At 45.8% G+C, this 24,287-nt stretch overlaps 1 protein-coding gene across 3 annotated transcripts in view; it reads right to left on the bottom strand.

Annotated features, from left to right (window-relative positions):
* Positions 1-331: 331 nt before the first annotated feature.
* Positions 332-24,287, bottom strand: part of SIN3A (SIN3 transcription regulator family member A) — a 31,809-nt gene continuing 7,853 nt past the window's right edge. For all 3 annotated transcript variants that reach the window (XM_085070983.1, XM_085070981.1, XM_085070982.1), the window contains exons 2-21: positions 23,310-23,530; positions 21,710-21,886; positions 20,177-20,283; positions 19,402-19,684; positions 17,256-17,507; positions 16,428-16,580; positions 15,449-15,607; positions 14,118-14,207; positions 12,602-12,720; positions 10,888-11,098; positions 9,237-9,353; positions 8,288-8,526; positions 6,871-7,054; positions 6,113-6,686; positions 5,477-5,646; positions 4,272-4,445; positions 3,487-3,579; positions 3,045-3,139; positions 2,641-2,848; positions 332-1,263 (exon numbers count right to left, since the gene is read on the bottom strand). In XM_085070983.1, coding sequence (XP_084927109.1) covers positions 1,033-1,263; positions 2,641-2,848; positions 3,045-3,139; positions 3,487-3,579; positions 4,272-4,445; positions 5,477-5,646; positions 6,113-6,686; positions 6,871-7,054; positions 8,288-8,526; positions 9,237-9,353; positions 10,888-11,098; positions 12,602-12,720; positions 14,118-14,207; positions 15,449-15,607; positions 16,428-16,580; positions 17,256-17,507; positions 19,402-19,684; positions 20,177-20,283; positions 21,710-21,886; positions 23,310-23,498 — 3,825 coding nt within the window. In that variant the 5' untranslated portion in view covers positions 23,499-23,530 and the 3' untranslated portion in view covers positions 332-1,032. The remainder of the gene's footprint in view (positions 1,264-2,640; positions 2,849-3,044; positions 3,140-3,486; positions 3,580-4,271; positions 4,446-5,476; positions 5,647-6,112; positions 6,687-6,870; positions 7,055-8,287; positions 8,527-9,236; positions 9,354-10,887; positions 11,099-12,601; positions 12,721-14,117; positions 14,208-15,448; positions 15,608-16,427; positions 16,581-17,255; positions 17,508-19,401; positions 19,685-20,176; positions 20,284-21,709; positions 21,887-23,309; positions 23,531-24,287) is intronic.

Here is a 24,287-nt window from a genome sequence, read left to right as displayed (position 1 = left end):
CGCTGCAAACAGTGCCTTTCAGACCAGGAACAGGGCTGTGGGTGAGCAAGTGTCTTCCTCCAGTTAAGAACAAAGACATTATTTTTTTTATTTACAAAAAAAGGAGAAAAAAGTTTCCACACAAAAGCACTACAATGGTAACTCCCTTTGGTAAAAAGTGTAATAAATGTCTCCATCGGTCTGTCTGTCGGTACTAATTCTCAAGCCACCTGGTACTATGGTACACAAGAAGCTAGTACAGTTATGCTAGCACATCAAGCATAATTCCTTTAATTAAAAAAAAAAACAAAAACAAAACAACAAACCAAAAAGAAAAAAAAACCAAAAAAAATTGACAATTTGTACATTTATTTACAAAAAAGGAAGGGAACATGTTAAAATTGTGTTGTTCTCTGCTGTGTGTGTGTACGTACATGTGTGTGAAAAGCTGGTGCATGGCACTAGGAGAGACTAGTAAACAAGCAGGTACAAAAAAAAAAAAAACAAAAACCCAAAATAAAAATAAAACAGTTCCACTGGCACTAGAAAGGACAGACCGATCTGCACAGGGTGAGTCCAGCCTGGGAGGGAGAGGAGGGAGCGAGAGGAACCTGGGATCCGCTGCCCCATGGCCCCGTGCCAGAGCCCATAAAGGGAGGAGAATCCGGTGGCGACAGGCACCTGGGGATTTTGGGGACACATCCAAGCGGTCCGGTGGTGGAGAGCATCCTGTTCCCCTCCCTCGCCGCTCAGGGCTCCGGGGAGTCAAAGCCTCAACGCTGCTGGTGTGTACGAGCTCGTTGCGTTTCTCTGGGATGGCTCAGTTCAGAGAAGGGTCCTTCCTGCCCACAAAGGGCCGGCGGCCTGCAGCCCCAGGCGGAGTTCCACATCCCCGCAGGGAATCCCGCTGGGGACGGGTTGTACCAGCCACGCACTAGTCAAGTGGCCATGTTACGGAGATACACAGTGAGGGGAGAAAGGCATCTTCCTCCTTCCCTGGATGCGCGCACACACACACATCTCCCGGGGCTCTTCGCTCGCCCCGGGCGACTCTTAGGGTGTCTTGAATATCGTGCCGTATTTGACGCGGTACTTGTTGATGCTGACAAAGTGCAGGGTCTCTGTGTCACAGGTGGTGGTGCAGGGCACCAAGCCCTCCAACCCTTCACCCATGAGCCACTTGTTTGTCTCGGCTGCCATTTCGCGGGGCACGTGCTCCTTGGTCCATTTGTCCACCCAGGCCTGGAACCGCTGGTGCAGCCGCTTGCTCACCCTTTCATGAGACTACAGAAACAGGGAGAAGTGTTAGGAAAAGGCAGATTTGGCCCCCAAACTGCAGCATAATGCAAAGCTTCACTACTGGTTGACATAGCCTAGGAGATCAAACACAGAGGGAATTTGTAATGCAGACACTGGACTAATGATAGAGGGAAAACTCTGATGAAGGTCCACCGGGTTTCCTCTCTGAGAAAGTTAATGGCAAAATGAGCTCAGAAATACTAAAAGGTTTATGCTCTTTGTTTAATAAGCAGCTGACGGGCTGGGGACATGGAACATATCCAGTGGGAGGCTGGAAGTTGCATGCCCAGCTTAGAGTCTCTTCCACATTGCCCGAAAGATGCTGCTGCCTCCTCTAGCAGTCAGGACCAGGCAAGCCCTGCTCTCCCCCAGCCTCAGGGTCTGTCTCCAGCCCCCACATGGGGACAGTCCCAGGAAAGAGCAAGTTCAACATGCATTACACATATTGGGGACATAACTGCTACAGAAGATTAAGACCCAAGTCAGGTCTAACAGGCTTCAGAAGCTCTGGCTTAACAGAAACATCAGGAGAGGAAGAACTGTGCACGTTTTTTAGTAAGAGCATCTGCCTAAAGAATGTAAAATCCAGGGCAGATGGTATAAAGCCATGGCTACAGTCATAATTGAAAACAGCCAATATAATTAAACCTCTAGACTAAAACGTACAGATTTTATTATTTGTTTGTTCTTCTCCAAGAGACTGACTGCTTTGTGGTGCTAACTGCTAAATCCAATAGATTTGTTTCCAAAATCCAATGTAGATTCTACAGCTCCCTCAGTGTATTCCAGTAACTAAGGGCTAAGTTGCACACTACATATTTAACACTCCAAGAATTTATGTTCAGATTCTCTGTGAAGAGCACTGGCATATAGCATCCTGCTTATAAGCTTACATTTCTTTGAGGTCTGTGCCAGTTGAATGGGATAGAATTCAATCAAAATCCTCAGTATCAGCATTTCAAAGAGTAATTATGCTGCAATAAAATGCTCTAATCTGATGTGGGTGCAAGTTTTAGAGAATTACTTTATAACTAATGAAGTAAAGCCATTATTTGTATCTCATCAGCAAGAAACATGGTAAGTAGTTGTTTTATAAATCTAAATACATAAGTGAAAGTGGATGGAAATATTCCCATAAGATGAGAAAAGGAGAGTGTCAAAGCATGATGTCAAATGACCAGATCAATTTCCTCCGGTGCAATCCTCCTGAATTTCACCAACCTGGAGTCACAAGCTCTTTTCATCTTGGATAAACCCAAACCTTTACAGCTCCCTGAACAGGCAGAGAGGCAATGCCTCCTTCCCTTCCCCTAGGTCCCAGGAAACACCAGCAGCCCACCCCGTTCTCTCACTGGCTCCTACCTGCTGAGCTCGCAGCAGCGCGGTCCTCCTGTACATGTAATCCTCTGACTTGATCACATACACCATCTTATAGGAGTTCAGCTTGAATTTACACTCCAGCTTGTCCAGGCTCTCCACGTTCTCCATGGACTTCTTACTGTTTCCCTCCTTCCCTTCCTTCTCCTGCTGCTCCCGACCACGCTGACACTTACGGATCCGCCTCAGATTCCTGCAAACCAGAGAAGCCCTCCTGGAATTAGCGCCCACCCTCTGGCACCACAAAGCTGGGTGTAGGTGGTGCATCCCAAGGCCAGGTTGGACAGGGCTTGGAACAACCTGGTCTAGTGGGAGGTGTCCCTGCACATGGCAAGGGGTGGAAGGAGATGAGCTTTAAGGGCCTTTCCCAGCACAGCATGGCCACTCACCTGGGCAGGAAGACGGGTTTCTGGGCCAGGTGCTCGCGGAGCTCAGGGGAGGTAGAATCGGAGTTGACGTACCGCTCCACATAGTCCGACCAGCGCTGGAAGCAAGCACAGGGCACACGTCAGCCACTGCCCTCCCACCAAACAACATGGCAGGGTTAAGGAGGCTAAGCTGGAAGTCATGCAGAGGAATACAACATTGCTTCTGAAGGCTCTGTGCATCTTACACCCAAAAAGGCAGGTACAACGTTTATGTGGTTTTGAGTATTTTCCAATAAAAAATAAACCAAGAAGGATTTGCCTGCTTACATCACTGGAAGCTTTATGGCATGTCGTTGATGTTTCTTTGTCTTGTGCTAATGGACCATACCACCAGTCAACAGAACACTCTGGTTCAGTGCAACCCTGACTATCACAGTCAGCTCTCTAGACAAGCTGCCCTTACCTCTGCTTCCACAGGGTCATCTGAGTTCTCCTCTTCTGTGTCCAGCAGCTCAATGGTTAACTGAACTTGACCTCTGCTCTGAATGAACATCAGCTACAATGCAAAAGCAGAAGGAACTTCAGTAAGAGGAGGTTTAAAATAGAAACAAACACCTTCACTTCTCACCAGGGAAAAGGGAGAATGAAGCAAGTTGGCAGAGCTCTAAGGGAAACCTCCTTGAGCCCCCAAAATAAGTTTGAGGGCAAGGGAAGAGATATTATATTCTCCAAGGCTTTTATCCAAAGTACTTCACTGGCTCAGAAAGGGCCTGACCACTTCCTGCCTCTTCAGCAAAAGTATGGATTTGATTAGGACAGGTTTTTTAGCAATGTATGCAGGCAGCAGTGATTTAATGCCCAGTCAGTAGTGGCAGATCTCCCCACAGTCAACAAAATTGAGACACCAGAGAAATGGGAGAGTTTGAGCTACAAATTAAAACCAGTGGCAGCCAAGCAGTCAGTACAATACAGCCCAAAGCTGCTGTAAAGCACAGGGGATATTCATTGCTGTTCCAGGAAATATATTCCTCCTTGAAACCTCATTTCTGAGGGGCCCTTACAGAAGCATTAACTTATGTCCCAAAAGCTGGCAGCATGTTTGCTGGTTTGGCTGGGATGGAGTTAATTTTCCTCATTTTTGGATACCTAAATAAGGCTCTTTTTTAAAGGACTGGTGCCTCTCCCTTTCTAAAAGGCATCCCCTCAGCTCTTGCTAGTTTTACACTGTGGTTCAGAGCCTGGCTTTACCTTGAAGCAGTTCTCCTCGGACATGAGCTGCTCAGCTTTGCGCTGGTACGCTGCCTCCAGGAGCGTGCGGGAAGACTGGGAAGCGAGGAGACCTCCTGTGGCTCCGTTGCTGTTCTCTGACAGGTACAGGTCTGTCACCTGCACACAGATCTCATCACTCACAATGTGCTGGAGCTGCAAACAGGAAGACAGCAGGATGGTGTTTATCAGGTAGGCTGCTACACCCCCATCAGAATAGAAAAAAAAAAGGATGTAACAATGGGATTTAGCTCAAGCAAAAAAAAAAAACCTCGGCTTCTTTCACTTGCAGATGATCTCTGCTACAATGTAAAAAACCCACAATATCTTTAAAAAAACTAACAGGTGGCAAAGCATAGCTACTCAGAGAAAAACTACAGGCAGGGAACATTCTGATCAGCAGCAGGGGAGGAAGGGCCAAAGCGCCGTGACACAGTGTGTCCTCTCCTCACCAAGGGGCTGCTGCTGTGTCTGAGGAGAGGGGTGGGAGGTTTAAGATCAAATCCATGTTTTGTGTAAGTTTAAAAATCAAAAGTCTCCCAACTGTCTTCTGAATTCAGTTAATCTCTGGACTGAAGGGCTTCTGAAGAGCAGCTTTACCCTTCTGAAAGAGGAAAGGCCTTTCAAGCTATTCCACTTCCAGCCCCTTGTGTCTGTTTTTGTTCTTTACGCTACAAAAAGGCACAAGAAGAATTTTTCCTTTGCTCATACATTCTTCCTACCAACCCAATAAAAGGACTGGAGTTTAACAGCCAAAATGAGCTACTCCAGCAGTCAGATAAAAGAGACAAAAGGTTTTTAGAAAAAGTGTGCACTCCTACAGCACTGATGGAAAGGAAGGGAATTATTTAGATGTCATTTCATTTTTTTTTTCAAAGGTAAAGCAAGATTAGCTCTGGTCATGCTTTGAATACTTATATCCTAAACCATCTGGAAAACAAAGAGAATTCTGTAGAGGATATTCTCAATCATTTGAACAGATCAGAAATCACCTTCTATCATTTCTCTACATGAGGGTTAGACAGCTGGGTGAAGAAACACCCTGAATTTACCTGCTTACCCCTGAAATTCCCCATTTAGGTATACAACGTGGCCTCCAACGTGAGCCTGGGTTCTCAGTACAGCAAACAACCTGTCTACTTTCTCTACCCCATCCCACCCAGTGCCCAGGTTGTGCTGGCAGTCACCTGCCGGACGATGCTCTGGATCAGCTTGTCCATGGTGAAGGCGATGTAGGCGTGGATGGTGAACATCTCGCGCAGGGAGTCCTCGTACTGCGACGAGTCCATGTTCCCATCCAGGAGGTTGCGCACCATGTCCAGGAAGGCTGGGTAATAATCCTCAACATCGATGTCCACTGCAACAGGAGAGAAGGGGAGAGATGAGCATATCACCCCCAGGGAGGGTCACTGGCAGTTTTGGTCCTCAGGTGACCCACTTATGCTGAGGGGTCACTTAAGCTTGTCTTTTATGGACATAAATAAGTCCTTTTGAGGCCACAGGTATTTTCATAATCTCTTGTTTTCTAGCTCTAGCCACCTCCATGAGCTTTTTATTACTGAAAATTTTTACTTAGGGAACTTGAGGATACTTCAGATATGCATGTGTAAAATGAAAGCTCTTATAAAATAACTGCTTCATACTATCTTTCTGCTATTCAAGTTCCACGTTCCCCACATCTTCCCATCTCCCAAGGAATAATAGAGGAGAACCCATCTTAAAGGGTCCCTGCTGTCACGTGCCTGAAGACACCAAACAAGCCCTGTCCACACTACAAACAGAAGCACTTTTTTCCCCCCAGCCTCCCACCAGAAATCACTCACTGGGCTCCTTCAGCCGCAGCTGGATGGCAGGACTGTCACTCTTGTCTCGCTTTATGCCCAGCACTTCCCTCTCCCACTCCCGTTCCCGCGTCTCCTCCTCGATCTGCCGCTCGGCCTGGGTGCAGATCCGCAGCAGCCGCAAGCACAGGATCTGGTGCAGCCTCATGAAGATGTACCAGTTGCTGTTCACGTAGAAGAGATTGTAGACCTCATCCATGCCCCGCAGCTTCTGGGCCGTCGTGTTGTTGAACATCAGCTTTGTTTTGGGAGGACTGCCCCCCACGCCATTGTGCTTTTTTGCAGCTCCAGTAGCTTCATCCACATCCATTTCTTCCTCTTCCTCCTCTTCCACATCCGAGAGTTCACCTCGCTGAGCAAACAGCAGGTCTGGAATGAAGTGATACATGATCTGCTTGATTTTGTATTTGTCCTCTTTCTGGATTCCCGTCTGCCGCTTCACGTGGTGGATGATGAGAGAGGCAGCATCTTCGAGGATCTGCTTGTCTTCGTAGGCTAGAGAGAGGTGTGGGCCTGTGGGGACTCCAGCATTGTCTTCTGAAGCCTGTTCTTGCCTCTACAAAGGAGGAACAGCACAAAAATCAGACTAAACAATCCTTCTCCACCACCCAAGAGCCTTCTAGAAAGCTCTGCCAGTGGAACAGATTTCATCCCTCATCAAGCTGTGAGGAACAGGAACTGAAACTGCGCTAGCAAAGTACATAAGCTAGAGGGAAGGAAACTACTGGTGACCACCTCACCTCATCATAGATGCTTTCAATCTCATTGAGGAGACTCTTTGACCTCAGGACCTTGGTATCATTCTGCTTGAAGTTGATGCCCTGGTGATCCAAGGATTTCAGGTAATACTTCTCATTCTGCTCTCGCCAGACTTTATTAAATCCTCTCTGGGCTTCTCGCCACTCTTCCTCTTTCATCTTTAACCTTGGATCAAGAAAACAAGGGTGAGCTAACAGGTGAGCATACATGAAAAGCCTCAGCCCATGGTTCTTGGTGAGTGTTCACAAGAGCTGAACTCCCGATGAAATGGGCATGGATCAAAGATATCCCACAGAAAGGAGCTTTCCAGGAGGTGTACCCTGGACACACTCTTCTGGAAAAACCACTGTGTTTCTTTCACATCTAAGTAAAACCATGCAGGAACAAAGCAGCCCCACTGTCCACAGCAGGGAGAGGAGATAAAGGGACAGGAAAGTCAGAAGAGCTGGCCCTGGTCTCTCAGAAATCCCCAGAAAGTCACATAGCTCCACCTGTGGAACGGGGCAGCTTAGTTTGGATGATGAACAAAGCATGGACACCTGGGTGTCCTGGGAATGGAGTGCTGAACCTCGACTTGGCATCCCAAGCAAAGCACCCCGATTTGGTCCAAGAAGAATGTCCTTGCAGCAGGCTGAGGAAACTGGGACTCTGCAGGTATCCTGGGAATGCTGCTACCCCCAGCTCTGGAACCCCCAAACACAGGACCAAGAGTCCCACAGAGATAAAAGAGTATCTACTGCTTACACAGTTCTCCAACCTTGCCCAAGGAGTTGCAGCAGCCACTCCCTTTTAACTGAGGAAGGTGAGGCTGACAACAGAAGCAGGACTAGGAATCTGAGGAGCACAGCCACCATGAGCTGGGCACATACAGCCATAGGATTTTGAAAGGGTTCACATTTAGCCCTGGCACAATCCACACAGCACAGTTTCCTTATCTTACACACAGTGCTGACACCAGGGAAGGAAAAAAGTTTAAGATGAGACAACAAAAGCTCTATATCCTTTCCAGCTGAGCTGTAAGGATTTTGTTTCAGAAGGGCAATTCCCTCGAGGTGATTATTATGGAATACACAAACCGTCCAGAATATAAATGAACTTCTTAATTTCATAGGATAATAGAATCACAAAATGTTTTGGTTTGGAAGGGACCTTATGGATCATCTTCCACCCCCTGCCATGGGCAGGGACACTTTCCACTGGACCATGTTTATCAAAGCCCTGCCCAGCCTGGCCTTGAACACTTCCAGGGGTGGGGCAGCCACAACCTTTTGGGGCAATTTACAGCCTTGTGGAGGTCACACTTGGGCAGAAATTAGCCACTTTTCCATAAATTTGGACGGCATACAGTCCGTTACCCTTTGGAAGGGAGCCTAGGGCAGGGTGCTGGGGCAGCAGTACCTTTTCAGTACAATGGGAACAGCCACAGATGGGTTCTTGCGGAGCCCATCGATGATGTCAGCTGCTTTGTCAGCATATATCCTCTGGAGGGCCTTGCGGTGGATCACCTCTGAGGTGCCCCCCAGGGTGTTGTCCAGCCGGAATTTGGCCTGCTCCTCGGCAGACAAGCGCGACAGTTTCTTCTGGATTGCCTCGAGAACACGGATCGTTGCCAGGTTGGTCTCCAAGACAACATCCAGCTGGAGAGAACAGTGCATTAGCCGTAGCATTTGAATAGACAAAACATGATACTTCACGGAGGCAAACATTCAAGTGACACGAAACAAGAAGCCGTGCCTGTTTAACAAGGTGTACTTGAGCACTTTGGTGTTCAGCTGCTCTAAAATAATCCAATTATATTTTATCTGCTACCTAGATAATAATGCATAAGAATTTAAAGGCTACCAGGACGATACTGTTTGGAAATTACATCTTCCAGCTTGGAATAGAACACAATTGACAGTTACTCTACAAAAGGACGTGCCAAATATGAGTGCATTCAGGTAATTGCCCAGCTAACTTCCATTTCCAGTCAAGATGTCAGTTGTTTAACACCCTGAACACACTGCTTTGCAGATGATTACAGGGGAATGCATGTTCTCATGTACTACATGGGCACGAAGAACAGAAAAGAAGCAGTGATTCCATGCAGGCCATTCAACAATTTCATGTGGAGTGGGGTGAACCAAGAGCTCTGCACAAAAGGTGAGGGGCAGGGGTGGCAGCTTAGTGGCTGTGCAGCCACTGCTTCTTGCATTAAGAGAACACAAGCTTTTATGCCAAAAACCAGGTGGCAGACACAATAAAAAGAGATTCTAAGATGCAGTATTAAAGGCATCATTACATCAAGCTCATTAACTGTTCACAGAACAGAGCTTTCTGGTACGTGAAACAAGGAAAAGCAATTTACCTCAAAACGCTCATCCTCACACCTGTAGATGTGCTCTTCATATTGCGTCTTCTTGGAGCTCACAAACGTGGAATCTTCAGACCAGGATGGGAAGGAGACCCAGGTGTCATTCAAAACCTTTGAGGGAGACAGAGGGAGAACAACATTAATAGTCAGTGCTCAAGAGGATCATGCCTGGCCAGCTCCAAGCCCAGTTTTCTGGTGGGACAATCTAATTCCCAGTGGGAAAAACTCTGTGCCCCTTCCAAAGCCCAGCATTCACAGGGCAACCCCAAACAGCCAGAAACCAAACAGCCAGGCAGCCTGAAAAATTCATTGGCTGAAACTGTGAGGAGAAAACTTGTGAGGGAAGAGGCAAATAAAGGTGAAAGGAGCTTTTCTGCTGCTTTGGATTAGTCAGCTGCAACCAGCTGGTTCCTCATGTGTGATTCACCATCAACACTGTGTGGTCACCACAGCAGACCTGACTGTTAGACATGACACGGCTGCTGCCTCCAAATAAGGCTACTTGGAAGTATAAATCCATACCCCAGCATCACCTTTCCTGACAAAATAGCTGAGCACCTGCAGCTTTCAACACAGGACATTAAAAAGCAAACAAACAAAAAGCCAACAACAACCTCAAAGAGGCCAAAGGCAAAGAAACAATGATTTTGGCAGACAGTCTTGAAAGCCAGGCCCAGTTTTCATAAACCCAAAGCATGAACATCTGAGTCATTAGATTCTCACAGGGAGAAAAGTTTGTAGCTGCATCACACAAGATGCTTTTGAGAGACGTGTCAGGACATGGATTAAAAATTAAGCATTTTAGGGAGAAAGAAAGACGCATCTGAGGGAATACGTGGGAGAATCTGTTTAAAGAAAACATTATTTTCTTTTAAAGTTGGCCTAGAGACAACTCTGAAAGCAAGCTAAGTGGGAATTTAGGTAAAAAGGTAGCAATAATCCTGAACTACATAACCTTGTAAAGGACCACTGAGATCACATTAGTGCCACACAGAAAACCAGTTCTGTCTTTCCCTATGTGGAGTGTTAAGTCTGCAATCTTAATGTTCCTTTCACAGGTTGTACCATGTAACACATCATAAATAAAATGTATGAGCATTAGGTATGTCAGTAATTAAACATCATAACTATTCAGTGAGTTTTTTTTCCAGCTGCCCCATAACGCTCCATGCAGCCCTTTCACAAACACCGCTGGAGAAGAGCTGATGCCAACCACCAAAGCCACATGGGTATTGCAACTCCCAGCCAACTTCCAGCATAAGCCAGTTCCTAGACTGACGCCTCACCCTGTACAATAGCTTCTGGATAGGATCCAGATGTTTACAGGAGTGCCACTAGGAACATCTCAGGTGTGCTCCCCTCGGGCTGCCACACATACCGTGACGATCCCAAGCCAGGATGGTGTGCCCACACACGCCTGGGTGCAGGAGCAGCACAGATCAGTGCTGAATCAGTGCCAAGCAGGCAGCTGCCCGGCCCCAGCTCCATGCCCACCATCACCAGATGTGCCCTGACATCTCCAGGAACCCTTCCAACAGAGGGATACAAAATAAATTCCCCATCCAGCTCCATTTTGCTCACCTTAGCTCCAACGCTTTAAAAAGGCTGGGAAGAGCCTTCCTCTGTGACACAACTCCCACCTTACCTCTTTACACAGCGGAGTCCGCCCTGTGCACTTGGGTTGCTGGTAGCTCTTGGGCAGGGCTCGGTAGCTGGAGCCCAGCCTCTTGCAGGAGGCATAATCAATCTCCATGGCAATCCCCTCCGTAGCCCGCTCCTTCGGATATGCCTCCATGTGAACAGACTCCTTATACCCCAGAAAGTTTTTAAACCAAGTGAACAGTTCTGGGAATTTCCTAAAATAAAAGGAATGAAGTGAAAAACGAGCTGAGCAGAAAGCAAACAGTGCTGAGCTGTGATGCTGAGGCTAGAACTGATTGCTACAGACAACCCCTTAAATTATCAATCTGGTGAGAGGACCCTCTCTGCCCAGCCCCACTTCCACAGAGCCTGACCAAAGGGGAAGCAAGCACCTGCTGTTGATCAGGTGGGGGATTGCCCTCTTGGTGCAGCTAAGGTGCTTTAGGATTAGTGACGAGCAAGGAACAGCTGTCAAAGCTTTCACTGCAGGGACAGCACTCATGGCACAGTCACATCTGGGTCTCTCCAAACTGCCCTGCCAGTGAACTCAGGACAGATTCCTAGATGTCTGTCAATGTTTTGAACCTTAAACTAGACCTTTTCTTTCCAGAAGCACCAAGAAGAAACTAAAAGGTAATTCTGTAACTACACAGCAAAAGGTTCCAGTGCTGAGCAATTGCTTCAACCAGACTACACAAAGCAGCATAAATAATGAAGAAGCCTTTGCCTGCAAGGCCCAAGTTCACTTGTTTGCAAAGTTTCCTGAAGAATTTATTAGTCTAAAATACTGAATTTGCTCAAGTCCTCTTATCTCATGCAAAGCTCCAGCAATAGGATGAATTGAACCTGCTACTGATTACATCACTGCTTATTCATTGCTTTTTCATTTTATGTCAAAAGATAATGTCCAACTTCAGAACAAAAAAAATTATTTTATCTTTCCCTACATTTAGGAGCACAGACAGTGGACAGGAGAAGCACAGATATTTTTTTGTCAAATACTGCACCTCTTCTACCTAAACTCAGGCATCCTGCTGATGCCTGACTAATTCCAGTGGATCTACAGAGCAAGTGGAAGCCCCTTGGGGCAGTTTCTCTGCACAGCAGCTACTGTAATGGGGTTCTGAACCCAATTTATGTTGCTACTGCCTTTTCCCTTGGAACCAGGAACTCAGTGACCAGGCAGAAGAAACATTAATCCTGCTGCCCAAAGTTGATCAGAGGATATCAATTGGTTTTAAGTGATTAATAGAGCTGTTCTGTATGCTACTGACAATCGCAGAAGTCATAATTCCTATTTGAAGTATGGTGTTCCTTAACATTTTTGGCTTTACAACAGAATTCAGCTGCTTTTTGGAAACGTTACTGAATTTATTATCAGCACCCCGCTTTTGTAGGGGATATTTCCTATGTAATTAGACAGCCAATCTTTTCTCAAATAACATAACCCATGATTTCAGAGCAAGAAACTGCAATAACAGGCTGCTAATAATTTTGTTTGCTCTGCTGGAAGAAACACAACAAGCAACACCTGCACTGCTCCTGCATGCTGCCTGTCAAGACACAGCTGGGAATCACTCTCTCTCTCTCAGATGAGGAATGGGAAAGGGCAGTGCAGAAGACCATGAAGGTTAGTGTTTCTTTCCTTTCCTGCTCCACAGCAGAAACAGACCAAGATTAAGCTTCTTGCCTTGTGTAAGGAAAGGGGCTGCACTTACCCCAGGAATGGAGAAACCAGCTGCACCAGCTCGGCCCGGGAGATCACCTCCTGGTTGAAAATAACCAGGCAGCGCAGGAAGTTCTCGTAAGCTTCTGTGCTACGCAGAGCTTTGCGGACCTGATGGAGAGGAGACAAAAGGAAATCAGGAGCTGTCAGGGTGATACCAAGCAGGGGGAGGTCTAGGAGACCTGGATTTGACACTGTGCTTCCCATCGAGGCACACAAATCTTTCAGTGAGCTGGACAGAGGGAACCTGCCCTGTACACAGGGCCAGACAAACAGGTACTGATGGGAGCCATCCCCACGCTGGGAATTCCCTGCAATACCAGCACTGGAGCATTACTCTGAGAAAGGAGTTGCAAGTGAAGAATTAAATCCTTCAAAGAACCCTGTAACAGCTGGATTACAAAACACTGGAATCGGGGACACATCAGTTGTAACTGCAGCACCACAAACCCACCCAGGCTGCCTTTAAACTCCAGAGAGTATTTCAAGTAGGGAGCAGGAGTATGAGACCCATGCCCTGGGTAACACCTCTCCAGCCTCTGCCTGCTTCCAGCGTGGATTATCCCAGACAATCCTCCTTCTGTAACCCCGATCTTCACAGAATGAGGAAGCCAAGCTATTCATCCCAACACCATTACCTTTCCCATGAGAACAGCTGGATCTACGCATCAGATTGAGATCTATCGTTGTTAAGTTATTCGTCATTATGGTTATAATTCCACAGCAGGGATTTCTAGGTTTACTCATGTTAACACCTACACATCCTCCAAGCAATAAATTGGTTCCCAGTTACCATTAGCTGCTCCACATCATGCTGCAAAATTCACCACATCAGCAGGGAGCAACCAAGACTGTCATCAATGTGTGAATATTGCTCAAAAGGGTTGTTTTAAGTTCGTTCCATACTCCCCTCTGAGCTATAACGGAACGTGTGGACATCTTAGAGAAGACACCAAGGTACCACTCAGAAACATCCCATATCTCCTTTACTTGATCTGTGTACTGAACTAGCAACAGGTAACAACCGTGCAATTAATTAGATTAATCTCTCAGGGAAAAAAAAGCCCAACCTAATGTAAATATGAATCAGCTGCTTTGTAAACTGAGCTCCCCCACTGCAGCCAGCTGGTTGTAGATGGGTACAAGCTGTGCCAACACAGCAAGACACGCCAGGCACATCATCAGCTGTACGAGGATTTTATAAAGGGGAAAACAATTTGGAGTGTGGGTTACAGGAAAAAATTCCCATTCCTTCAAATAAACTGCAGCAGCAGCGGATGGAAAGCTGGAGAAGGAGCTTTGGGGAAAAGACACATGTAAAAAATTTCACCAATTTTTAAAAATTTAAGTGGATCCAACTCAGAGGTGAAAGGATACATCTGAGGTCAAGCTGAGAAATGTTATCAGGGTGGTGTAAATCTCACAAACTTCACAGTGATAAAAATCCAGACGTGTATACAGAAAGGAGATACATCAAGGACATGCAACATCTGCATCCTGCCTCTCACCTTCTCAAAGAAGAGAGATTCTGTCCCCACACCATGCTTGCTGGCTTCTGCCAAAGACTGATCTTTTAAACCAAGCAGCTTCGGTTTCTTCTGTTATCAAAAAAAGAAAGGCAATTAAAAATAAAAGGAGTGTTCAGCAACTTGAGATAATCTGACTATCTATCAAGCATGAGTGCCAGCTCCCTCACCCAGCCATGTGCTTCCCACTAAAGGTAAGGTGGCTTTTGTCGAAGGAAAAATCCATTAAACCGTGTGCTACAAGTTAATTTACTGTATGTTAATAAGTAGCATGCCACTTCAAATATTTGTAATACATTGTTGCACTCTTTCCTGTAACTAGGTGATTGAAACAATCACACTGTGGCATATCTTACTTTGATAACTAGTTTGGGAAAATGCCAGAATAAATTATTTTCCTACCACTCATCCAGTTCTGTAAGTCTTACACCTCCCCAGAATAACAATTTTTCTCTCTGGCATTCTACTGCAAGATGCTTTATTTTCCCCATACCACCCCTGCACTCTTCATCCTCAGAAAGGCTGAAAGTTGCCTCCAAAACGTGCTTTATTTTGGTGCCCTTGATTTGAAGAGGAAGAGAAAGGGCAGAAGGGGACTGAAATCACTGGATTTAAATGATACAATTATGCCTGCTAATGCTTTTCATCACAAAAGAAGATATACTGCCTTCAAAAAAAGCAGGCAAATTTATCCTTCATGCACAAACACGATGCCACCTGGCCACAGGACAATTTTTGTTGCTCTACAAAACCTTGCTGCTCTCACAAATTGTGCATCATTTGAAAAGGGCAACTCTGCTGAGAGAATAATCGTTAATCAATGTATTAAAAGGTTTATCATTGGAAAGATGAGGAAACATGATTCCACTGCATCTGCTCTAAATTTTACTACAACAAAGCTTTCAGGCACACCTTTATCCTTCCCTCAGCTTGTCTTTTCCTTAGTGCCTTTGGAATATTTTGGACAACTTTATTTTGTGGCATTACTGAGACTTTTGTCTCCACACTCCACAACACCCCCCCATTAAACACTAATGAAACTACATATTTATAATAAAGTGATGAAAACTCTGTTTTCCCAAGCCACTAAAACTACTATATCCCACCCTCAGGCACAGATACCACCACCAGTTTGCAAAAAATCAGAGGCAAAGTCTTGTGCTTGGAAACAAGAACTTTTGAAAGCTTTAAAGACAAGCATTATGTTCCATGTTCTCAAGCTGCAAAAATCACAAGGACTCGGAAAAGACATCCTGCTCTGCCACAGCCTCCTGAGACAAGCAGGGCTCTGAAGGAACAGCACATGCCCTTACCTTCACCGGAGGGGTTGCTCCAGTGCCCGAGTGCCGTCGGATCTGGCAGCCGTTCTGGTTGGGTCTCTGCTGCTTGTTGTTGAGCTGTGGCTTCTTCACCGTGCCCCCGTGGTCATTCCTGACTGATTCCACTTTCTCTGCAGTTGTCTTACTTAACAGCTTGTTCAGAAACAAACCCGTGAGACTGTTAGAGCTAAGTTCCACACAAAATGTCACAGAATGGTTTGGGTTGGAAGGGGCCTTAAAGTTCATTCACTTCCAACCCCTGTCGCCATCAGGGACACCTTCCACTAGACCAGGTTGCTCAGAGTTCCATTCAACCTGGCCTTGAACACCTCCAGGGATGGGGCAGGCACAGCTTCTCAGGGTAACCTGTGGCAGGGCCTCACCCCCGTCACAGGGAAGAATTTCTTCCTAATATCTGATCTAAACCTATTCTCTCTCACTTTGAAGCCATTCCCCCTTGTCCTGTCACTCCATGCCCTTGTAAAAACCACCTTTCCTTCAGGATCTCTTCAGGTACTGGAAGGCCACAATTAGATGACCCTTGAGCCTCCTCTTTTCCAGGCAGAACCATCCTAATTCTCTCAGCTTTTCCTCACAGGAGAGGTGCTTCATCCTTCTGATCATCCTGCTGACCTCCTCTGGATTTGCCCTGAGAGTTCAGTGTCCTTCCTATGCTGAGGACCCCAGAGCTGGATGCAGCACTCAAGGTTGGATCTGCTGCTCCTCCTAGCTCTAGATGACCAATGGATTTTACTGCAGCTACAGCAGTCTTAGAACAACCCTTTTAGGCAAAGGAATTGCTTTTAAAAACAAGTTATTTAAGAGACAAGTTGTAGCCAGAAAACATAGTCTATTCCCCTGATTCAATTCCCACATCCCATGAAAGAAACAGCAAAAGCACATTTTTCTGAATGCTGGCTACATACAGAACAGTCTGCACTAGGTACTTCAGCCTATCTCCAAGAGTACTCACCACAGAGCTGTTGGCATCAGGCAGGAACTGCCCAAACTCTGAGAGAAGATCCTCCTGGTTCTTGAAGAGGCGAGCCACCTGGGCATACACCTCCTGCTCTGTCAGAGCTGGCGTGTAGTTCCCTCCTGCCTCCTTGGCATTACGCTGCTCTTTCTGCCAGAGGAAAGAGAAGTGTCAGAAGAAAGGACACACAAACTATTCAAAGGACAAAGGAAAAATAAACAAACCCTCAGTGATATAAATAATGAAACAGCAAAGGTCTCGGCTTCCTACGTAAAGCATCATACTACATTAATTGTATGACTCTTACATATTCTAAATATCTGTACTTATATATACTACAAATACATCCTGAATGGCCAACTGGCTCTGGAAATAGTAAGATGGTGATCAAGGAAGTGGTTTCTTTGCTTTTAACATAGAGCTATGGCCACATTGTCTCATCCTGACACATGCTCATGGAAAAACGCCAAATCCAGTTTTTACACAAGCATTTCAGACACTTCCAAACAACGATGAGGGAATGAAATCTACTACTTCATACTGCAATGTAATCTTTTTAACTTGCAAGAATTCTGCTTAGTTCAAGCAGAATCCAAGACCAGGCTGGACAGGGCTTGAAGCAACCTGACCCAGTAGGTGTCCCTGCCCATGGCAAAGGGTTGGACTAGATGGTCTTTGAGGTCTCTTGTAATCAAAGCCACTCTGATTATTTGCTGGCCACTGCTAATACAGCAGAAGACCCAAATACAAGTTTTGGACAGAGCTCCCCAAAGCAAAGAAAGAAATAACCATACAGAGACCCAAATTCGTATTTGTAATGCTCACCTGATACGTATGGAGGATCTCCAGGAAGGCTTTGTAGATGTCTGGCTGTCCCTGGAACCGATTCTTGATCTTGTTGACATAGTTGATGGCATGATTAAACTCGACGGGCTGATTGTTCTGCAGGGATGGTGTGGTGCCCAGAGAGATTGTCACAGGCGTGTGAGGCTGGACTGGTGGCGAGCGTGGCGATGCGTACGGCGGAATCGGAGGGGTTTGCTGGCTGGCAGGAGTATGTGCCTGCAACTGAGATGGCTGAGGAGAAAACAAGCTGTGTTAGGAATCAGCAGATCCCTTTATGGTCAGGATAAAGGCACTTTTAATCCACTTAGGGATAGATAAATATTTAGTGGGCCAGTGGAGACTAAACCCCATCAGGGAGGCAAAATGCCTGGACCATTCAAGCTGCTGTTATTAAGATGATTTTCCTTGCTAATTGCTTTGGACTGAAACCTGGCAAAAATTAAACAGAGCAAAAATGCATAGGTATGCCTGGCTCCAACACTCCAAGTTCCTTTGCCCCTAGTGAAGAATTCTGGGATGTAAAAAGGCAATAGCAAGGGAAAAGTGGAGTTTCTTCAGACAAAAAGCAGGCAGTGAGTAATTATTTTGAATACTCTTAATGGACATCAAACAGCTGGGTGAAAATTTAATTTTGAGGTGACAATTTTAAATGGAAATGGAAGTACTTATTCCTCTCATGTTTTAAATTTCGAAACTTGTATTGCACAGAGTTTTTGGGACTGAGAATGTAAATAACTGTCTTAGGATGGACATAACTATCCTGTTACAAGGTCCTGCCTCTCCCAGCTAGAGCTTTACCTGCCTGGGAGGGACATCTCATCTCATTGTCTAGCCTGTCTCTCAGGCTTATTTTAAAGTTTCAACAAAGATAGTTCACCATTTTGCAGGTAAATGGGGAGAAAACCACTTATCCCATGGTGCTAAGAAGGAGATTGCTACCTCTTCACTGAGAGCATGTACTACTTCTTCAGAAAAAAATCCTTGAAATCTGGCACAGGCAAGTTCATTCTGGAATGATCTGCAGTGTCCAGCTTTGCAAATCTTTTAGCAAATCTTTCAACATGTTTTTGTTTGCCATTTCTAAGCAGGAAGTTGCGTGTCCCAACAATGTTTGTCCTGAGATCAGCTAACTGCCACATTTTAAATTCTGCTGCTTTTTAACTGCATATTACCTTTTACTTTAGCTTTTCCAGCCAATTGTTACCCAACTGTTTAGGGATTAACCCTCGAAACTTTGGAGATTCCCCCCCTAAAGCTCTGAAATACTTTCATATTTTGAGGCTAAAACACATGGTATTTTATCTGGAGTAATCTCCTTAAATGTCTGTTATCCTGTTCTGTTTCACATAAAATACATCTTCTGGACAGTAGCATCTGGATTATATCTAAACCAAAGTCAAATTCCCATTGTTACTGAAAGGTCTCTGTTTTGAGCACACACACCAATACCTACAGACAACATCATGGTCATCTTGCCTAAGCTCTTGCACTTTAGATGTTGCCAATAACTCCTGCACCCTTCCAGCTGACAGCTGAACCAGACTCCTGTAAAAAAACCCTCCAATCTGAAAAGAAGACTTCAAGCAATGCAGAATCCACCAAATAACAAATGAAGGTTTCCTAAGGGCTCAATTGCCTCAAGCATTTGAAAGCACATATACACTTTCACACCAAGAGGAACATCTTTATCACAACCTCTTTTTTATGGGCAATTTCTTGAGACTTTAGGTCTAAGACAATATACACAAAAGCAGGAAGAGAATGTGTGCCCCATGCTTTAACTAGGAACCTATTTCCTAGGGCTGCTGGATCACTTCTTGAATAATGTGTGAGCCATTTACCAGATGCTCTGTCTTTCAGTTCCCCACTGCCAGCAAAAAGGCTTTTCCAAACCCTTAATGTTTTGGAAAAGCTTATTTGAATTGCTGTCAAATTAACTATGACTGCATCTTCAAGTTTGAAAACGAGAAACTAATCCAGCAGCAGAAAGGGAACACATGAAGGTTCACAGACACTGTGTAAAAGCAGGTGGAAGTTCATTTTTCACCCTCTAACTGCACACCAGCTTCAGCTGGAGGCAGCAGGATCCCCGTGCTCTCAGTGGTGGTCACCCAAAGCCTCTCACCTTGCTGATTTTGGCAGGTGTGGGCTGCGGCGCCGGCTGTGCTGGTGTTGGGGTCGACTGTGCCGAGGGCTGCGATGGGTGCGGCGGCTGGGGCTGCGGCTGGGGCTGCAGCCCGTGCGTGGGGATCTGGTGAACCTGCCCTGGGGTTGTCACGTTCACCATGTCGTTGGTCTGCACCTCAATCTTGTAGCCAGGCGGCAAGAAGGTGTTGAAACCCATGATCAAGTCTGGGTGGCCCTTGAAGAGCTGCGATACGCGGCTGATCACCCCCGGTGTGTCGATACTGGGGAAGGAATAAGATCACAATGTCACGATCCTCTGGGACCTTTCAGTGGGACAGAGTTCTCCACACACTAATTTTCCGTTAGTTTTTTTCCCCTTATCATCTCTGCCTATGAAACAATGCAAAACTGAGTCCTATAAACACGCTGCTGATCTCAAGAGTGACATTAGCATTATTTTATTAGCCCAGACAGCATTTTACATCTACGAGATCTAGTCCCAAGTCTGACCATTATTAATGGGCAGACAACCAGAGAGCCAGATGAATCAGCTATCAAGGCTGAACTTGTGAACTCCCACTCTAAGCAGAGACTTAATACAAATAAAGGGATGCATTTAATTTTCAGAAAATAAAGCACACAACTTCTTTTACATCATTGTCCAGGTGTGCTATTCTGTACACAAAGAACAGAATTTAGCTCCTGCCCTGTGCTCCCATGCCCACATACACTCCTTCTAACCTGGAAGGAAGAAGCAAAATGCAGTTTGTTACCTTTGAGATTTAAATTCCTTCATAATATCCAAGAAGTCATTGTAGACCTGTGGCTGGCTACCAAATTGTAGCTTCACCTGATCAAGGTAAGACAATGCATCCTCCACCTGGAGACAGACCAGACAGATTATATTAGCAGAGAAGATCTGATTTCACCTCCCATTGTTCAGTAAAACACTCATTATTTGAAAACACAGCTGTTAGCCCCGAGCCTGGGCAGGGAATTAAGGAGCAAAAAGCTCATGAGCCTGGTTAGTGTACTACCAGCACCATTTGAATAAGAGGTACTCACTCCCCACTCCTGGCCCACGAGATAAAACTGTACCAAAAAGAGACAAAAAGGAAAAAAAAAAAAAAGCAACAGAGATCAGCAGAATTACTCAGAATTTAAAAAAAAAAAAAACCCATACTCCAAATTTACCATCACTGAAGTGACTGCTAGGATAAACAGAACTAGACTGAATATTTTTCCTGCATTCATATGTGGAAATTATTATGGAAGTCTAAGAATAAGCAGAAAGTGGAAATGACATATTCAGTGTAGTAGATGTCTGCCAGGTACACGCTTGCACTTCTCTCAAAAAGCCAGACATTCCAGTTCAACTTAGAAGGGTTTCGAAAATGGCAACTGTGGGCGGCAAATTGTTTTACACCTCAAACAGCAAGAGGTTTATGATTCGTGTATCAACAGCCAATTTTCAGAGGTACTGGAAGAACAGCCACAGCCTAATATGAGGGCTCTGGGTCCCTGTGCCTCCAGCAGCCAGGCCACGCACTCAGCAGCTGTAAGAGCTACACACAGCACCTCTCTTTGGTCTGAAATTAAACAACAGCAATGGAAGAAACACTCATGTATAGCCCCAACCTTGCACTAGCAAAGGATTTTCCACGGATTTCACTGGGAGAAGGAACCACTCTTTTTGAAACCATTTTCAGAAGTCTGTAGAAATGGAGTTTCCCACATTCAGCAAAAGGATAGGGCAGTGGTTTCCACCAAAACTGGAAAAGACTCACACCGTATTTGGAAGAAGCTGAAACAGGCATCAATTTGTATGTATGTGCCTTCTCCAAATGTAGCTACTTAAAGGGGTTATTTTTGGTGGACTTTTCTCTTTGTTTAAGGATTTTACAGCACATAATCTGAGAATAGAGCCTTCCTTACTCCCAAATTACTCCCACACAACCACCCACATATGCCATGTGTTCAGAAAAGCACCAAATGTTTTGGTAATTTAACCCATTCATCCAAATACCCTAAGCAATACTTTTTTCCTTTTCCTCCCTGCCGCAAATCTTTTCCTAGCAAGTCCAATTTCTTTTTATTACGGTATTTGAAACAACAGGGTTTCGGCAGAAAGAAAAGTCCATTTCTGCATTCAATAGACTTCCAAACGAGAGAAGCATCAAATCCTTGTCGTGAAAGCTTTTAGGAGGTCACCAGCAGGGAGGTAAAAAGGATGGAAAAAGGGCTCTGGCCGCACAAAGAATTTTGGGAGAGGTTGGTTGCCTTCAGGCAGCGCTGTTTGATGTTACCTTGAGCCTCTGGAACTGCTGCTGGCCCTGCACGGGCACGGCGGGGGGCGTGGGGTGCGTGTGGCTCTGCACCACCTGGCTGCCGTGGGGCTGCACGGGCGCGGGGTGGTGGTGGCCGCTGTGCACGGCGGCGATGGCCGGCCCGTGGCTGCCCGAGCTCTGCGGCACGGCCGACACCTGCCAAGGCAAACAGCACGTCAGGCACAGCCACGGCGGTGTGGCACACAGCAGAGAGCTCCCCAGACCCGGGAATACAGCTAAGGAAGCAGAACACAGTCGGTTTGAGCTTTAACCATGACTGCTAACAACCTTACCCAACAAACTCCGGACAACTCTCATTCTGTGCTCCAAATACAGGAGAGCCCTCCCTCCAAACACATTCCAAACACAGCTTGTCCCCAGCCTGTACCCCCACTGACTGTCCAATATGTCCCCTGACATAAAAGGAGGATGAAATGGGATTTTTAATCTGACAAGAGTCAAGGTTCTCTCCTTTCCCTGTATGTCACAAGTAATAATCTGAGTGAATTAATCTTTATGGGCTGCTACTTTCTGGATATTCAGTTCCAGTACAGGAAGGCAAATTGTGGCTCTCTGGCATCAGCAGGCTCAGGGGAAAACTCAGCTTGGTATTTCCCCTAGAAAAACAGGGAAAGGAACAGAAGTCATGCACTTTTGGGACTTCTTCATACCATATACCAAGAAAGCTTCAATTTGGAAAATCATTTTCACAAATCCAGTTTTTCATTCAAGCCTCTTTTAGATTGGATATACTTTATTTAATCCTCATGAACAAAAAAAAAGCTGCGCTTGCTGGTCCATCCAAGTTCTTTTTAGGAAGGACTGCCAGCATCAACAAACCCTCTTCCAGCCCCTGCAAGGGTCTGCCTTCAGCTCTATGGCTGCCACTATCACTACGAACATCCCTTCTGGAGAAGCAAGGATGAAGCTGTGTGTAAAATCAGGTACTAGACAGGAGAACAGCTCACCAGCAACACAAGCATGGAACACTCAACATGCCAGAAATGTGGCAAAGACAGATATCACATAAATAACCTTTCCCTGCTCTTTCACTGAGAGCTATCTCCAGTGTACTCTTAAAAAGACATTTTCTTCCCCGTTCCCAACTGCCAGCTCCTTGTAAAGAAGGCAAGAGAGGGAAGAGTGCCACCTAATGACTCTGGGGTAATGCTTTCTGAAACATTTCAATTTTCCTGAAAGTCTTCAATCTAAATGCTGATCTAGTCTGTTAAGCTTAAGATCACCCAAGATACCACACATCTTTTACAATAGCAAACCTTTTCCTGATGAAAAACAGAAAAATGGAGGAAAAGCCCTCCATAAACCTGACTGTGATTCAGAGACCATGGTCTGAGAGAATCATTAAAAGAATCATGTTCAAGAAAGCCAAGTTGCACCATGCTGCTTCATGAATGAAGCCAATAAACCAAACATTGAAAATGAGATAGATATATTCAAATCGTCCATTTTTTAAAGGAAACCCTAGCTACCAAAACAAAACCTTGTCACAAACACAGAACTTTACGGAGCCATGACACAGTGCTGGCTGGCCACAGATCTAAGGGCTGAGCCCACACACCTGGTAGCTGGGAGTTACAGAGTACTGGATGCCCGTGGCCGACTGCATGGTGTCCGAAACCGCCTCATAGACCGGCGGGGCCGGGGCGAGCACGCGGTGCTGGTGTGGAAAAGCCTCGGTGCTGCTGGTGATACGTCTCTGCTGCGACGCATACACGGGTGACTCCTGCTCATCCAATCGCCGCTTCATGCTGAACTCATGCTCGGGAAGCACTACAAAACCTGGGAAAAACAGGCCAGTTAGCACAGGAATCAATCCATCGCTCCCGTCCCACAACACGGGTGATGCTCAGGTTGCTGCAAGCAGGTAGGGTGAGTTTCTGTCTGCTGTCTGTTCAGGTACTGGTATCTTGAATGGGAAAGTGGAATTAAAGATCCACAAGACATGCAGTCATGTCTTAATACAAAAAGTACAGCCTTATTGTTGTATGAACTTGGAAGTTAATGATTTCTTCAGTCTCACTTAAAGGATGTTGATAACTGAAGCATCTGAAGCACACACAGACCCTGAGCGATGCAAAGCTCATGAATGCAGTGTTTGAACACAAGACTGGGGAAGGATGTGTTGCCTACACACAGTTTATACTGACAACAGAAAGAACCCCTCTCAGAGAGAGTGAAGTCACTTCAGATTATGCAGTCCTAAAGTGTTCTGCAATTAATACACATGTATTAAACACGTTCCATGTGCAACCTCGAGAAAAGTCAGAGGTCCACTACACCAGGAGTCTTTTGGATACCACATGCCACACACCTGTGGTCCTGCCAGCACCCTGGCCCCTCTCAGCAGCTGGATTCCTGCCTGCCTGCCAGGGATGTCAGTGAGCACAGATCAGCAACTCTCTCACTTACTCCCCAGTACTTTTCTTCATGCTTCTGCCCAACTTCAAGTTGCTTTTATGCAACTTGATTTCACTTCAAATCTGACAGGTCATTCTGCCACTGTCCTGCTCCAAAATTCCTGGCTTTGTTGGATTGA

This window comes from Lichenostomus cassidix, chromosome 10 (genome assembly GCF_008360975.1).
Source record: "Lichenostomus cassidix isolate B80296 chromosome 10, HeHo_3.0, whole genome shotgun sequence".
NCBI classification, from domain to species: domain Eukaryota; kingdom Metazoa; phylum Chordata; class Aves; order Passeriformes; family Meliphagidae; genus Lichenostomus; species Lichenostomus cassidix.
Note: the sequence above shows the minus strand (reverse complement) of the source record. Positions and strands in the feature narration are given on the sequence as shown.